Genomic DNA, 17,964 nt, shown 5'->3' with positions numbered 1-17,964 from the left:
GGGCTTTTAGGTTTTTATTTTTTAAATCTTTATTGGTTTCAGAGAGAGGAAGGGAAAGGGAGAGATATAGAAACATCAATGATGAGAGCCACTGATTGGCTGCCTCTTGCACGCCCCCAACCAGGGATCATGCCCGTAACCTGAGCATGTGCCCTGATCAGAAATTGAACTGCAATCTCCTGGATCCTAGGTTGGTGCTCAACCGCTGAGCCACACCAGCCAGGCTTAATTCTTTTATAAACTAAAAGCAAACACCTATACTAACCAAAGCATGGTAATTAGATCTAGCAAGGGCTGCTCTAATTACACAATAGTAGCTTTAACAGGGAAATGTTATATCTTCATGTCTACTTCATAGTTAACATGACATTCCAAGATGAAGTCATCTATCCCGTCACTTTACCTGGTGGTTGAGGCATGAGCAATGATATTTCCTCCAATAGGTTTTTTAGGATCTGCAGCAAACATGGCCGCTCCATCCACTTGGGCTACCACCTGGTTGGTGATTACCACTGCTACACCAAACTGATGGAGAAAGGATAAATGTCATTTTTGTGGCCATAGACTTTCCAAGGACTGTACTGCTCCCCCCCTTTTCCCCACAAACCAGTGAACAACTCAAGTCTCTCTTCATATCTAACTTATCTTGATGATACCAGGCCCTGATTTCTTGGCTTCCCAGGAAGGCTCCTGGAATCCGTGACCCCTAAAAGTAGTTCTTTTCTGTCCCTATGCGACAACTTACCTCATCAGCAAGTCGCAGAAGCATCCGCAGAAACCTGGCCAAGTGCATCTGCCTGGCTGAAAGTTCACCTCGACCGGAATAGTCTGTTCTGTAGAGGGCAGTGGCACTGTCTACAATCAGCAGTGCATACCTACAGGGAACAAGGACTCTCTGAAGCCCATTTCTAGCTTATGTCAGATTCTGCTTCCTTCCTCTCATATGCTAAAATTTCATATTCATAGTTACATGTGAATATAGATGTTTCATTAACACATTTGTATAGCATTCGTGTCTGAGGTACCATATAACAAAGGGAAATTTCCAATAAGTACAGGTGAATTATGTTTTTATTTAATTGTATTTATTGATTTTTAGAAGGAAGGGGAGGGAGAAACATTGATTTGTTGTTCCACTTATTTATGCATTCATTGGTTGCTTCTTGTATGTGCCCTCACCGGAGACGGAACCTACAACTTTGGCGTATCTGGATGATGCTCTAACCAAATGAGCTACCAAGCCAGGCCTATGGCTTCATTTTTTAACATTGAGTTTAATCACAAAGTAAGAGTGTCAAAATAGGAACCAAAACTTAAATCTTCTCATTTCTAATTCAAGCTACTATCAATATGGCCAAATAGCCTATATAAGGTTCAGGGTAAGGGTCCTGGGAGCATATACAGTGTTTTCTACTGAACACATACCTGGACTCTACCATCATAGCTGATGCTTGATAAAGCAGCTGGGTCTGGTGGTCTGTGTTGAACCCACGAGCATATGCTACATTATCTAGGACATCACTGCCAGAGAGGCCATATCTAGAAAAGACGAGAGAACATTTTCAGGTGGCGCATATAACTCAGGCAGATGAGAAATTAATCTCTAATAAAGAAATTACCTGGATGGGTAGGTAAGTGGTGTTGGGGCTAAAGAATATTCACTTCCTTCCTATTAGGAAGTCTAGATAAATTATAGAAAGATGACAGCAGTTACTGCTTTGGAGTAGATCTACCTGGCAGGACTTCAGGATAAATAAAATTTATTCTTTGAGGACTCTGAACTAGAATGAGAAACTTCCAAATATAAGGAAACAGTGTTCTCCTGGAAAAACCAAGGGTACCATGACAGAATTGAGACCAAAAAAAAAAAATCACTGAAAGATCTATTAAATTCATATAAACTTATTACATAGGAATAAAACCTTCTAATCAAGAACTCAAAACTAAGAAGTTCAAGAGGAACAAATATATTTCTTTTTTCTTGCTAGTAATTATACCTCAATAATGATTTTTCCCCTCTGCATTTAAGAAAGGCAAAATATCTCTTATTTTCTCACCTTTGTAATTGCTACCTAAGACAAGAATGACTTGAGTAAGACAGTTTTCATTCTCATTAAATGTACCATATTGGAGCCCCATTTCTTCAAGATAATTTGATTTATGCATCTATCAAGACTCAACTAAATGCCTGCACTTTCATAAAAACTTCCCTGTACCTCTCAAATACATGTGATTCTCCCTCTTCTACACTTCCAAAAAAACTGATTTAGGTCTTTTTGTGGCACTTGTGAGGAGCTACCCTGCCATTCTTTGACAAGACTACAAATTCTGTGAGGGCAAAGATAAGCTTGTCTACCTAGTACATTCTTTATGCCTAGTAAATTCTGAATGTTGCTAAGTAAAGCTTTTACTCACAATCCATACAAAAAGAGAATCATAACCTGGCTGGGCATGGCTCAGAGGCTGAGCATCGACCTATGATCCAGGAGATCGTGGTTCGATTCCCGGTCAAGGCACATGCCCAGGTTGCAGGCTTAATCCCCAGTCGGTGGCGTGCAGGAGGCAGCCAATAAATTATTCTCTCATCATTGATGTTTCTGTCTCTCTCCCTTCCTCTCTCTGAAATCAATAAAGATATATTGAAAAAAAGAGAATCATATATATCACTTTCACCCAAGTCATATTTTCATATTAATGTCACCTAAAATCATTATAGTCCAAAAATAAAACACTGACTCCCGTAAGGTAATAGTTCAAAAGAGAATGTTTAAAAAAATCAATGAGCTATAATTCTTTGAGAACCAAACGTTTCTATGTTTATGATTCTACCAGGTTTTTTTAAAAGTTAATATATATATATATTTTTAACATATCCTTATTGATTTCAGAGAGAGGAAGGGAGAGGGAGACAGATAGAAACATCAATGATGAGAATCACTGGTCGGGTGCCTCCTGCACACCCCCTGCTGGGGATCGAGCCCGAAACCTGGGCATGTGCCCTGACCGGATATGAAACCTCGATCTCCTGGATCATAGGTCGATGCTCAACTGCTGAGCCACACAGGTCGGGCGATTTCATCAGTTATTAAAGAAGCAGTCTATTCTATGTGGAGACTGATCATTACAAAAACAAACCGTCAAACCTTTTTTTCTGAAACTTAGCTTTATTAATTAGTTTTCCTCCCAAAAAGAATAGAAAAACAAAACAATGTCCTAGCACTTGAAATAACACTGCAATAAGCTAAATCTCCATATCGGGAGATTCCACTCTACCCAACTACCTTTTCCATAGCATACAATGGATTCTTCATATTAGGAACACATAGTTCTGGCACTTTCCAGGACATTTCATCTGCCATTTTTCACCACCATCAACATAAATGAAAGGTTAGCCCTGGCATTAACTGGACTGATGATGATGAATCAGTAATTACGTCTGGGCATGAAAATAAGGAGATGGAGTGAGAACAGAATTTTACTTTGGGACCCTGACCAAATAAAATGGGAATAGGAGACAAAATTTTCCATATTTAAATTACGGCTGTAAGATTTTTAAAAAGATTCAAGAGGCCTAAGTATTATACTATACAAGTCTTCTAGTCTTGCCTCAATAAACATTGATGTAATCTACTTTCAGGAAGAGAATATCTTTTGCTATGAGAGCATGGATGGTTTACCAGAAAAACAAAGAGCTACCATGGCTTTTCTCTTAGCAGCATTCCCAAAGACGACTATGAGGATCTCTGTGCTTAAGTTCCTAAAGCAACATGGAATTTCCAATTCCCACAATTTGGAAAAAGTTGGTTGGAAATAAGCATCCCTCTTATAGTGTTTCCAGAACTTCCTCAAAGATGAGAATAATCTAGAACACCTGTTAAAAAAAAAAAATTCTAGCCCAGATGGTGTGGCTCAGTGGTTGAGCATCAACCTAGGAACCAGGACATGGAGGTTCGATTCCCAGTCAGGGTACGTGCCGGGGTTTTGGGCTTGATCCCCAGCAGGGGGCGTGCAGGAGGCAGCCGATCAATGACTCTCTCAACATTGATGTTTCAACTTTCTCTCCCTTCCTCTCTCTGAAATAAAGGAAAATATATTTAAATAAAATAATAATTCTTGGGCTAAACAAGACTTAATAAATCACAATTTTCAAGAAAGACACATACTAATTTGTATATTTAACAAACACCTCAGGTGATTCTTAACACATACATTTGAAAAACTCAGCTGTATCACCTCAAGGGGATTCTGTCATTCTCTCTCTCATAGTGCTGGAAAAAACTTGCAAAAAACATGGTGACACTGTAGCTAGCAATTGTGGCCGTGGTTCTCAAGCACCTTGATTACCTGGAGAATTTGTTAAAACAGATTGCTGAACCCTATCCTCAGAGTCTCTGTTTCTGATTCAGTGTATCTGGTGCATTTGAAACTTCCCAGGTGATGCTAATGTAGCTGTACTGAAGACCACATTCTGAGAACCCTCAGCTACAATCACTTGAATGTGGATAATCTTCAACAGGGCACGGCAAAAATTAATCAGCAAGGGCTGTTCTGTTATGAAGGGAAATTAGGTATTAGCTTAATGAGGCCCTCCTGTAAGTTTCTCAGAAATATAAATTTAAGTGCAATATACATAAATAGAAATTCAATTATAGGTAGAAATTATTAAAATGAATTAATGAAATTTAAAGTTTTCTTTTAGTTGACATAATAGTCATAAACATGGCTCTACTTAATAAATATTAATTCATTCTGAATGCCCTGTTCTAGGGCTTAGGGATAATGTGAGTGATCAAAACAAAGTCCCTGTCCTCAAAGCCAACATTCAACTATCTCATCTATCCTATATGAATACTCACGTTACTGGACAAAATCTTAACGACTATCCAAAAGAGAACTTTTCAACTACTAAAATAGTGTACTTAAAAATTTTAAGTGTGATTTCTGTACAAGACCACCAAAAACAACTTCGGGAGGGAAGATACAGTTTAGTATACACATCTTTAGAAAACTAAGATCAGGTTGCAAGAGAGTAATTCTTTTTTCGTGACAGGGGTTTTATAAGCCAGAGGCAGAGCTACAACTATTATTCCAACCTAATTTTATGCCCAATGGTGTACCTAACCCATGGCTTGGACTCCTCAAATTGTTAACGGGGAAAGAGAATTTGGTTAATTATAAAACTAGAAAAGAAAATTCTTAATTTAGCCAGGCAGGTTCCAACTTGAGCCTGGCATCTCAACATGTAATTAAATTCTATTTAATCACTAAGTTTCAGTAAAATGTGTGGTAGGGACCAAATGATCACATTTGGCCCTATACAAGGGAAAATAAGTAAAATACTTTTTGTTGTCGTTTGTTTAAAATATTACAGATATCCCTTTTTCTCCCAAGTAAAATACTTTTGAGAGCTTATTTGAAAGTTGTATTAGGATGCAGAAACTTAAAATTCTTTACCAGCCTTAGCTGGTTTGGCTCAGTGGTTAGAGCATCAGCCCATGGACTGAAGGGTCCCAGATTTGATTCCGGCCAAGGGCATGTACCTCGGTTGTAGGCTCGATCTCCGGCCCCAGTTGGCATGAGAGTGGGGAGGCCGCCAATCGATGTGTCTCTTTCACATCAATGCCCCCCCCTCAACTCTCTCTGAAAAGCAATGGGAAAAATATCCTCTGGTGAAAATTTAAAAAAAAAAAAAATTTTTTTTAAACCACATTTACTGAGGTGTAATTTAATACTATAATATTGACCTGTTTTAAATGTAAAATTCAATGACTTTCTAGTAAATGTGCAGAATTGTACAACTATCATCACAATCCAATTTTAGGACATTTCCATCACCCCCAAAAGATCTTAAGTCTATTTGCAGTTAGTTTTGTTCCTACTCCCAACCCCAGGCAACTACTTGATCTTCTATCCTTATAGATTTTCCCCTTCTGGAAATTTCATATAAATGGAATCATATACAATATGTCTAGCTTCTACCTTTAGTATGTTTTTGAGGTTCCTCCATGTTGTAATATGTATTGGTACTTCACTCCTTTTTATGGTTTAATAGTATTTCACATATCCTGGAAATACTATATAATGGATAAACCAAATCTTGTATATTCATTCCCCAAGTGATAGACAATGGGTTGTTACCAGTTTTTGGAAATTATAACAATATTATAAAAATCCACATACAGGTCTCTATGTGGACATCTCTTGGGTACATAACCAGAATTAAATTGCTGGGCCATAAGGTAAATTTGTTTAACTGACATACTCTTTTCCAAATTGACTGCACCAGCAATTACATTCTCACCAGCAATGTATTAGGGTTCCAGTTTCTCCACATCCTCCCCAACACTTGTTACTGTCTTTTTTTTTTTTTTTAATCCTCACCAGAGGGTATGTTTAGAGAGGAGAGAGAGAGAGGAGGAGGGGAGGAGGGAGAGAGTGGGAGAGAGAGAGAAACATTGATTGGTTGCTTCCTGTACATGCCCCAACCTCCGCAACCTAGGTATGTGCCTTGACCTGGAATCAAACCCGAAACCTTTTGGTGTACTTGTATGACGCTCCAAGCAACTGAGCCACCTGCCCAGGGTGTGTTACTATCTTTATTTATTACAGCCATCCCAATGGTGGTATTTCACCATGGTTTCAATTTGCATTTCCTTTGACTAATGATGGTAAATATCTTACCATGTGCTTATTGGCCATTTGTGTATCTTCTCTGGAGAAATGTCTTTACAAATCTTTGCCCATTTTTATTTATTTATTTATTTTTAGAGTTTAGAGGTAACTAGTTTTTGGTTTTTTAAAATATATCTTTATTGGTTTCAGAGAGAGGAAGAGAGAGGGAGAGAGAGATAGGAACATCAGTGATGAGAAAGTCATCGAATGGCTGCCTCCTGCACATCCCCCACTGGAGATCGAACCCACAACCGGGGCATGTGCCTTGACCAGGAATTGAACATCGATCACCTGGATCCTAGGTCAATGCTCAACCGTTGAGCCACGCCTGGCTGGGCTCTTTGCCCATTTTTAAATTGGGTTATCATTTTATTGTCTGGTTGTAAGAATTATTTATATATTCTGGATACTAGAACCTTATCAGATTTTTCTTCTGTTTCTTTTCCCCCTGTAAGTGTTATAGCTTTAGCTCTTACATTTAAGATGATCATCTTTTAAAAAAGTTATTGTAAATATACATAACAGAAAATTTACTATTTTAACCTTTAAAAAATATATAGTCCAGTGGCAATACGTACATTCCCATTGTGCAATCATCATCATCAAATAACTTTTTCATTATTCCAAATTGAAACTCTATACCCATTAAATAGTAAGTCCCCATTCTCCTCACCCTAGTCCCTGGAAACCACCATTCTAATTTGTCTTTATGAATTTGACTAATCTAAGTACCTCATATAAAAGGAATCATATAATATTTGTCCTTGATGCAACTAGTTTATTTCACTTAGCATATTTTCAAGGTTCATCTATGCTGTAGCATGTGTGAGAATTTCCTTCCTTTTTGAGATTGAATAATATTCCATTGTATGTACATACAACATTTTGTTTATGCATTCATCTGTTGATGGACACTTGGATTGTTTCCACCGTTTGGCTATTGTGAATAGTGTGCTATGAACATTGGTATACAAGTATCTGTTGGAGTCCCTGCTTTCAATTTTTTTGAGTATATAACCAGAATTGGAATTGCTGGATCATACTGTAATTCTACGTTTAATTTTTTGAGGATTCACCAGACTATTATCCATTTTTAGTTAATTTTTACATATGGTGTAAGATAAGGGTCTAAATACATCTTTTTGGATGTGAATATCCAACTACGTTAGCCCTTTATTGAAAATACTATTTCCCCCATTAAATTGCCTTAGTACCTTTGTCAAAAATCATGTGACTATAAATGAGAGGGTTTATTTCTGTACTCTCAATTTTGTTCCATTGATCCATATGTCTATGCCAGCACACACTGTTTTAATTATTGTTGCTTTATAGTAAGTTTTCAAATTGGAAAGACTAAGACCTCCAGTTTCCCCCCCAAAAAATGTTTTGGCTATTCTGAGTCCTTGACATTTCCATATAAATTTTATAATCAGCTTCTCAGTTTCTGCAAAAAAGTTTGCTGTAATTTCAATAGGGATTGTGCTGAATCCATAGATCAATGTGGAATGTTTCTCTCTTTATGCAAATTTCAATTTCTCAGTAATGTTTTGTAGTTTCCAGTGGACCAGTCTTGCACTTCTGTTCAATTACTAAATATTATATTTGATGCTACTGTGAATGGGACTGTTCTTAAGTTTTGAATTGCTCATTGCTAATACATAGAAACACAGATCTTGAGGCCTACCACCTTACTGAACTGAGTTCTAGTAGGTTTTTTTTTGTATGTACAGATTCTTTAGGATGTTCTACATACAGGACCATGTCATTGGCGAATAAAGAGTTTTATGTCTTCCATTCCAATATGGATGTCTTTTATTTTCTTGCCTGACTGCACTGGCTAGCACCTTTAGTACCATGTGGAATATACGTGGTGAAAATGGACACCCTTACCTTGTTTCTGATCTTAAGGAGAAAGCATTCAAACTTTCACCATTAAGTATGATGCAAGCTATAGGTTTTTTGCAGTTGTTCTTTATCAGGGCATCTGATAAATGTTCCATCCATTATTGAGAGTGAGATATTGGTCCCCAACTATTATGGTTGAATTGTCTATTTCACCCTTCAGTTATGATAGTTTTTGTTTCACGTATTTTTGGGCTCAGTTATTAGATGTGTATATGTTTGTAATAGTTGTACCTTCCCAATGAACTGACCTTTTAGTTATAAAATGTTCTTCTTTGTCCTTAGTAATATTTTGTGTGTGTCTTAAAGTCTATTTTGTCTGATAATAGTGTAGCAACTAGAATTCGCTAATGGTTACTGTTTGCATGCAAATCTTTTTCCATCCTTTTACTTTCACCCTATTTGAGTCTTTGAACCTAAAGTGTTTCTTTGGATGCCAGCATATAGTTGGATCTTGTTTCTTCATCCCGTCTGGGAGCAACTCATAGGTTTCTGACTACATAATGCTTTTCTCTACTACATACATACAACTTTGGAATATGGAGTAGTAAGAGAAAAAGACACTATTCAGCCATACTAACCCTGGTAATCACGACAGTTACAGGTACAGCCATACTTTTCTCATCTAATGCAGAAACCTACCTCTCAGCCACAGCTAGCAGACGTTCCGGCCTAAAGGTACCCTCGGTATCAATGTACATAGCCTTTCCTTCACCTCCACCTCGGTCAATGGGAAGCTAGAGAGAACAAAAAGAACAGTAGAAATGAACACTATAACTGACCCACTTACCAATGATTCTATAAATTCCCCCCCACCTCCAGTAAGGCAAAGGGAAAAAAAAACCCAAAACTTCAAAGTGACAATCAGAGGTAGGAAGGAGAGCATTCCCTTCTGAGAGAAATACAGCTAATAAAAGATATGAAGCTCACTGTGTCCCATACCATGTAAGGCTAGAAGTCTTGCCAGAGTTGGCTGCTTGGAAATATAGTCCAAAGTACGTGATAAAATTCTATGACTGCATATCAACGTAAGATTGATCAGTCCTTTCAAGAGTACACACATTTAGCCCAGCCGGTGTGGCTTAGCGGTAGAGCATCGACCTAGGATCCAGGAGATCGTGGTTCGGTTCCCGGTCAGGGCACATGCCCGGGTTGCGGGCTCAATCCCTAGTGCGGGGCGTGCAGGAGGCAGCCAATCAATGACTCTCTCATCATTGATGTTTCTATCTCTCCCACTCCCGTCCTCTCTCTGAAATCAATAAAGACATATTTAAAAAAAAAAAAAGTACAAACATTTGGAAGATCATTTGCCTTAACTTTAATAAGTAAGAGAGCCTGATCCAATACCCAATTAAGTATAGCCTGCCTGTCCAAACCACACTTACACTTCACTTGATTGAGCAGAGTTCATTCTGTGAGTTACTAAGGGAGCTTGGCAATGCCCCAAATGCATTCCTAGCAAGTTTAGTGTATGAGCAAGAAAGAAGAAAAAGGTGTTTGTTCCAATAGTACATATAGATGTTAAAAAGGAGAAAAAGGAAAAATAAATAATAGAAAAAGTTAAAAAAAGAAAAGGAAGAAATGCCATGAAAACTGTCTCATGAGCTACTCTGCTCATGAAATCTCTGCTTTTAGGCTACACAACCCATGCCAGACACCTTTGAGTTCTAAAGATTTTAGGTGAATGATGCTAAAGGTAGTTTCTACCCTAGACATCTACTGTGGAGCCATAATTCACCTATAAATTCTGAGGAAAATCCCTTAGGATATTTTACATTAAGGACTAGGTAGCATCAAGTTTTTTTTCCTTTTCCTATTTCTGAGAAAAAACTTTATTTTCCAAATTACAAAAGTACTATATGCTTATATTAAATATTCAAATACAGAAAAAGTAGAGTAAAAATTGAAAGCTCTCTTCATCACTCCCATCTCCCAGAAGTAATCTTCCAGGTCATTTTCTATGCATTGTCACACAAGCACTTTTTATTACATGTGGTTCTGACACTTACTATGTGTCCCTAAGAATATTCTGTTTCCTTTTCTGTAAAATGTAGATAAAACCCACCTTCTGGGATTGTTCTGAAGAGGAAATAATTTATGTTAAGTGTTTAGCACAGTGCCTGACGGACAGAAAGCACTTTGAAGACTTAGGATATTTTCTATCTCTAGGGCACTGACTTTAGCATATACTCAGTCATGGCAGGCTTTGTTAATTTGCAAAGGGAAAAATGATTGCTATCATTTGGCAGCTTAGCAGATAAAACCTTTCAAATCACAGGAATCCATGGAAGGAGGAAAGGATATGTATACAACAAAAGAGGGTTTTGACAAAGAAAAGGATTGGAACTACTGACCAAGGGGAAAGAAAGCAGAAGCTGCCTCAGTTTTTGAGGGAGGAGAAAATCTTGACATTCAGGCTCGTCCCCAGGAATTAAGATAAATGAGGCTGCCTTTTCTTTCACTTTCTAGTATCTTTAGTTCTAGCATGAGAAGGGTTTCTTTTCCAGCTAGGTAGAAGGGAGGAAGGGATGCCACAGGTAGCTGGACACAGGTAGGCAGACTGACAGCAGAGGCATGGACAAGATCCCAGTGTATTGTTGGGCCAGTCTCAAGGGGATGGACTACGTGCTCTGCACTCCAGCGCATTGTGTCTCCTCCACCTTGCTCTCCCAATGCCACTGTTACTGGACTGGCACACCAGCAAGTTAGCTTTTTAAATAACTGCTTAGTACCATAATCTAATTTTTCTTCCTATTTTATAGTGATGCGTGTTGTTTTAAACTTTCACCATTTCATAATGCTGTTGTGTAAATTCTTTGTACATTTATACTTGACCATATGTGAAAAGTTCTGAAAGTCACATTTTCTGTCAAAGGGCATGTGCATTTCAAACTGGTACTTATGTTAAATTGTCTTCTCAGAATTTTAAAATTACTCTAGTACTTTGAACAAGCATGAGTTGCTCATGTCTTTGTAACCTAACTGGTTCTCAACTTTTTATAACTTCACTATAGGACAGAGATCTCACACATAATGGGGCTTCACTTCATTAAGTTAAGAAAATCTGAACAAATGAGAGCAGATGTTTAGATTTTAGTAGTAATCTAATGTCCTCCATATACCTCTGGTTCTAGCTGTTGGGCTGGTGAAATGTAATCCCTTCAATTATTAATGAATTAACATTGTTTTTCTCTGAAAAAGATATTCAGCCACCTGTGAATGTTATTTTTACAGAGAGGATATGTTTGAGAATTTTGCTTCAGTTTATTGTTGACAGGCAATACTGACTACTTAATAAACATTCCCAGGATAGAATTGTTTATACAATTTAAGAGCATCAGTGTGACATGCTGAGTTCCCTGGTAACTGTAAGTATTGTGTACTATACTCTAAATATTTATTCCACATGAATCCCTGGCAGAACAACATGGGGAAAACATTTCTATTTCAATGGGTCACACATCATGTCAAATGACTCGTGTGACGGCAATAATTTAAACAGTACTATTTCCCTTTAGCTAACAATTTTCTAATGGTGCTCAGGCAATAAGCTATAGCTTCCACAGCTTACTACCATTCTTTTTCTCATAAAAAAGTTCTCCTATCCCCCTCTTTCCTCTGCAGAATTATTTATGAGGAGAGCCAACGACTTAGGTCTGTCTACTTGATAATTTGGCTGTCTCATAAGACATATGGTGACACTTTGGTCTACAATGAAAAGATCAGTAGAGCAACCGAAGGAAGAAACCATTAAAATGATGAATGAAAAAGGAAGAGAAAAACAGATTATCAAGTTGGGCCTCTTGCTGTTAGATAAACTTTTATTCATATAGACCCAGAATATTTTCCTATCCTTCTAAAATTTTTTAATTGATTTTAGAGGGAGAGAGGAAGGGAGAGCAATATCAATTTGTTGTTCCACTTATGTATTCATTGGTTGATTTTTGTATGTGCCCTGACCTGGGATTGAACCTGCAACCTTGGTATATCGGGACGATGCTCTAACCAACTGAGCTACCTAGCCAGGGTTGAGGAGTATTTTTATTGTCAACCATTAAGTGCTGCCCTTTATATCTTCTGCCTAGATCCCTTCAGTGTCACTTTTTAAATTTAGGCCTGATCAGCTAATGCTTATAGTAATCATACATCAATATCCTCAGCTCTTGCGTCTCCTTTCAAGTCATACAGTAGGTTGTTGCCAGAATATTTCTGAAAATTTTGCTCATGTTATGCGTTAGATGAAAACACTGAATAATCTCCACTCTTTACAGAATCAAGTGTAAGCTTCTTATACTGGATTCAAGACCTTCTAAAATATGGTCTTGATGTGGCCTTTTAAGTTTTATCCCCTACAACTTCTCCAAATAAAACCTCTGAACTAGGTAATTGGGTTTATTGTCTTCTCAGTACATTATGCCTCCCTCCCCCTGCACTTTTGTTCATACCGTTCCCTACAGTTAAATGTTTAATTTCTTTACCTTTTCAAATTTAGCATTCTTCAGGAATCTGGTCTCATCTCTTTTCTCTGTATTCCATGATTACTCTAGGGTGAAGTAATCCTTCTCTCTTCCTTAAACAGTTATGCAACTTCCTCTATGCCATTTATTTTATATCAGGTATACCTTAGGATATCTATTCTATCATTTCCATCCAGCCAAGTATTTACTGAGTGCCAAGCACTGATTTAGGCACTAGCAATACAGCAAAGAACAAGCCAGTTACTTTCTACTCGTATGAAGGTTAAGAGCATTGGCTCTGAGGCTGGGTTTGACTCCTGTATCTACTAGTACTTAAATGTAGTATGATTTTAGGCAATTATTTAACTCACTGTGTCTGTTTTCAAATGTGCCTGTAAATGGGAGATAAGAAAAGGAACAAAAAACTGAAAGGGTCCAGGGGAGGTTTTTTTCTAATGGAGATACTAGGCAAGTTTGTATCCTGATAAGGATCATCTTATACAGAGGTAGAGCAGAAAACAGAAGTCCTTGAGGTGGCAGGAGACAGTAACCAGAGCACACTGGTAAGGATGGGCCTTTGAGAGGAAAGGACTTTCTCCACTGTAACCCAAGATAAGAAAAGGTGGGTATAAATGTAGGTGGATTCATGGATTTGATATGAAGAACACGTTAAACCACTGGCTGAGAGTGAGTGTTACAGAAGAGCATGAAGGCTCAAGAAGAAATGATAAAGCTGTCTTACTGAGTGGGAAAAAGTATGCCCAAATGGAGAACCTCGGTGGATCTGCTAAGCAGTACTGAATGTTAACCAAAAGTTTGTCATCTTAAAGTGAAGTCAATCAGCTTTATGGTATGATTTTTCTCCAGTATGATAAGCTATTTGAGAATAGACATTGAGAAGACAGGGTTCATTGAGATTAGCATCTCTTCAGATATAGGATGTAAATCTGAGGGTACTGGTAAAGGAATGACTTTAATGATGAATCATAAAATCTAGAATAGTGAAGAGGGAAGATAAAGCCAGGGGAGGCCTAGTGGATGGTAAGAAAGTATTTGAAATCAATGCTCTGTATGATGTGGAAGAATTTTACAGTAGGAATCTATCTTTTAACTAGCACATAGGATTCTTGAGGACAGAGAACATGCCTTCATGCCCATCCCAACATATGCTTGAAAACAGTGAAAATCAACCCGTTCTTGCTGATATGATTAGTTAGAGGCCCAATAGCTCACCTGGCATGTCACAGCCAATGTATGACAGATCTGGGTCTTCCCAGTTCGGAATTCTCCAAACATCTCTGTTATGGATCCAGTCTCAATTCCTCCTAATGGGGCAATAAGAAAGAACCTCTTAGCATAATACAAATGTTTAGAAACAATAATCATAGAAATGTTCTTGGAGCTCATCAGAAAGACATTTACAGGAGGACGCAGAGGTATAGGAGGGAGGGCTAACACTCAAATTTAAGTGTGATTCCTGAACTTATGCTATTTTGCACTCTAAAAAAAAAAAAGAGAGAAAACTTGAATGATTAAATATTCGGGGAAGCAACAAGAATCAAACCTAACTTAGGACACCAATGCTTTCAAAATTTCAAAAATGACAGCTTTCTGCCCTGGCAGGGTAGTTCAATTGGTTAGAGTTTCCTCCCGATATGCCAAGGTTGCAGGTTAGATCCCAGGTCAGGGAACATACAAGAACCAACCAATGAATACATAAATAAGTGGAGCAACAAATCAATGTTTCTCTCCCTCTCTCTCTCCCTTCCTCGCTCTCTAAAATTAAAAAATAAAAGCTTAAAAACAACCACCAACAAAAAACTACAGCTTTCCATAAAGTCCTAAAGATTAGTATATACTATAATGTAGTATTCAAACATGGAGTATCTTAATCAGAAACCAGATTCTCAAACTTGTGTTAAAGTAGAAGGTTAAAATTATTTCTTTAGGCAGAGGGAACTTACTATCTGAATGCAATATTAGAGTTTAAATTATTTAGTTGGCAGATAACTTTAGTATTTTATAAGTCACGTCCCACCCTGCAGCCGTCTTACTTCATCAATGTGAATACTTCTCTTATCTCTTAATCACACTTAACACATAAATCCTACCCATATACTTTAGTTTTATGACCCAGATGCTTTGCTAACTGCAGTTCATAACATCGGATAAGGGATTACTACACCTTGAAGTAGTTTGTCCAGCTCTTTGGAGCCAGTTGTAATCTGTATGATCTCTGATCGCCTTTGGTGGAACTCAGTTGCAGTGGTAAAACCCATTGGAACTAATTTAGCTGCCTCAGTCTGCGAAAGACAAGAAAACAAATCAACAAAATAAGCTTACCAAAACAAGAACCAGGAATATATTAGAGACAACATCTAACAAATTGCCATCATGATTTCTCTTTAAGAAGTCGTCAAAATACTAGTAGTTGCAGTTCTAGGATTATTTTCTCTCTCTGGCAACTAAAGGTTAAGCTAATTTAGAGACCCCATGAAGATTAATGTTTAAATTGCCAATTCAAGTAATACATTCATGTATTTAAAACAGATATGTACTTCACCTGATTTATGACAAATGTGACAATACAGTACAAAGTCCAAAACATACTTAAACCTTCATTTCCTGTTCCATCAACCACAGACTGTATCTCTTAACTTTCTACTTTGTTAAATGAGGACATGTGTCCTTTTATATCTTCTCCCTCCATGTCTACTTCCCCACCTCTGTCAGCTATTCCTTTTCTTTTACCTTTTACTTTTTGTGAGACATTTATACTCTATTTTGTAGTTACTGATACATCTTCAATGATCAGTCTATCAGTTGTTTCCAAAATTTAAAAATAAATGCATTCACAAATATGTGAGAATTAAACACTACACTCCTAAATAACCAGTAAGTCGAAGAAATCACAAGGGAAATCAGAAAATACTTTGAGATGAATAAAAATAAAGACACAAACACCAAAACTTACGGATGCAGCAAAAGCAATGTGTAAAGGGAAATTTATGGCTTAAATACCCACATTAGAAAAATTTTAAATATCCTAACCTTCCACCTTAAGATACTGGAAAAAGAGTAAACTAAGCAAGCAGAAGGAAGGAAACAGGATTAGAGTATAAAGTAGTAAGATAGAGAACAGAATTATAATAGAGAAAATCAACAAAACCAAAAGTTGATTCTTCGAAAAGATCAATAAAATTAATAAACCTTCAGCCAGACCCCTCCCCACCAAAAAAAACCTAAAATCAGGAATGAAAGAAGGGAAATCATGACCAACTTCACAAAAATAAAACTGCCAACAAATAAGATAACTTAGATGAAATAGGCAAATTTCTAGAAAGACTCAAATTATCAAACTCACTCAAGTAGAAAAAGAATCCAAGTCAAGGCACTGAAAGATCAGTAGAAATTGAGTCCAAATTCAGGAAAAAAAATTGTCTAAGTCTGACTACAAAAAAAAAAAAAAAGAAAAGAAAAAGAAAAAGTAAAAAGAAAATCTGAATAGATCAATAGCAAGTAAAGAGATTAAACTTAAAATTTAAAAAACTTTAAACCTCTACTTCTTTAAAAAAAGATTTTCAATTGATTTTTAGAAATGGGAAGAGAGAGAGAGAGAGAGAGAGAGAAACTGATGTGAAAGCAAAACATGGAATGGCTGCCTCCCCCACAGCCCCTAGGGGACCAACCCCACAACCCAGGCATGTGCCCTGACTGGGAATCAAACCCTTTGGTGCACAGGAGGACGCCCAACCAACTGAGCCACACTGGCCAGGGCTCTTTAAACTTCACCTGAAAATTCATTATAGCCCTAGCTGGTTTGGCTTAGTGGTTACAGCAACAGCCCATGGACTGAAGCTTTCCAGGTTCAGTTCCGACCAAGGGCATGTACCTTGGTTGCAAGCTTGATCCCCGGCCCAGGTCAGGGCTCCTTCGGGAGGCAACCAATCTATGTGTCTCTCTCACATTGATGTTTCTTGTTTCTTCTCCCCCGCCCCCCTTCCACTCTCTAAAAAGCAATGGAAAAAATATCCTCGGGCAAGGATTATAAAAAAAATTTCATTATAATGCTTATATTATAACTTTGTAAATACAATTCATTGCAGAACCAAATACTGTGATAGAAATACAGTTCTTTCACAAAGATTCCAATGTTAACACCATGTCTCTCAAAGGTTTCTACTGTCAAGTTCAAATGAATTCTTTTTTATACTCCACCAGTTTCAAAATCATGCTCCATTTTACCTTGCTTTTATATCTAAGCATGTCTTTCTCTAGTATTCTGACTTTGTCATTTCTCAAAATTTCCAACCTTTCAATCTTACTATGTATTCTACTGAATCCTTCTCGCCCCCTCTGAAGATCTCCTTTCCTTCTCCAAACTGGACTTTCTGCTCTCTAGGCTAACTCCTGTCCTGGGCTTTCCTTCACTGAGTACTTGAGTTAGAGGCACTCTAACCTAGATCTTATGTTTTTCCACCTTCAATTTGGTAAAGTATATCCTTAAGTAACTTCCTAAGAAAAGGGAGAGAGAAAAATGTTCTGAATTCTTATATTTCTGAAAATGTTTTATTCTGCCCTAATATTTGATTGATAATACTGCTATAAATAGAAAGCTAGGTTTAAGATTATTTTCCCTCAGAGCTTTAAAAGCATGCATTGCTCTACCTGCTTCTACCATCTGGATTTCTCATAGAAAATATGCTTTCTGATTGTTGTTCCTTTAGAGGTCACTTACTTTTTTCTCTCTGAAATCTTTCAGAATCTTCTTTTTATGATTGGTATACTGAAATTTCACACTGATCTGTCTAGGTGTTGGTCTTTGATACTCTACAGGGTCTTACCACGTAAGACTTCTGCTTCCCTTTAACTCCATCAAGTTTTCTTGTATTATTTCTTAGAGAATTTCTTCCCTTCTTTTTTCTGTAATCTC

The 17,964-nt window shown here is 37.4% G+C and overlaps 1 protein-coding gene across 3 annotated transcripts in view; it reads right to left on the bottom strand.

Moving 5' to 3' along the window:
- Positions 1–17,964, bottom strand: part of RAD51 (RAD51 recombinase) — a 28,714-nt gene that overhangs the window by 855 nt on the left and 9,895 nt on the right. For all 3 annotated transcript variants that reach the window (XM_081127892.1, XM_081127893.1, XM_081127894.1), the window contains exons 4-9: positions 15,217–15,334; positions 14,265–14,356; positions 9,217–9,311; positions 1,426–1,539; positions 746–875; positions 404–525 (exon numbers count right to left, since the gene is read on the bottom strand). In XM_081127892.1, the coding sequence (XP_080984018.1) occupies positions 404–525; positions 746–875; positions 1,426–1,539; positions 9,217–9,311; positions 14,265–14,356; positions 15,217–15,334 (671 nt within the window). The remainder of the gene's footprint in view (positions 1–403; positions 526–745; positions 876–1,425; positions 1,540–9,216; positions 9,312–14,264; positions 14,357–15,216; positions 15,335–17,964) is intronic.

The sequence above is a fragment of the Miniopterus schreibersii genome, assembly GCF_964146895.1.
Source record: "Miniopterus schreibersii genome assembly, chromosome: 1".
Lineage (NCBI taxonomy): Eukaryota > Metazoa > Chordata > Mammalia > Chiroptera > Miniopteridae > Miniopterus > Miniopterus schreibersii.
Note: the sequence above shows the minus strand (reverse complement) of the source record. Positions and strands in the feature narration are given on the sequence as shown.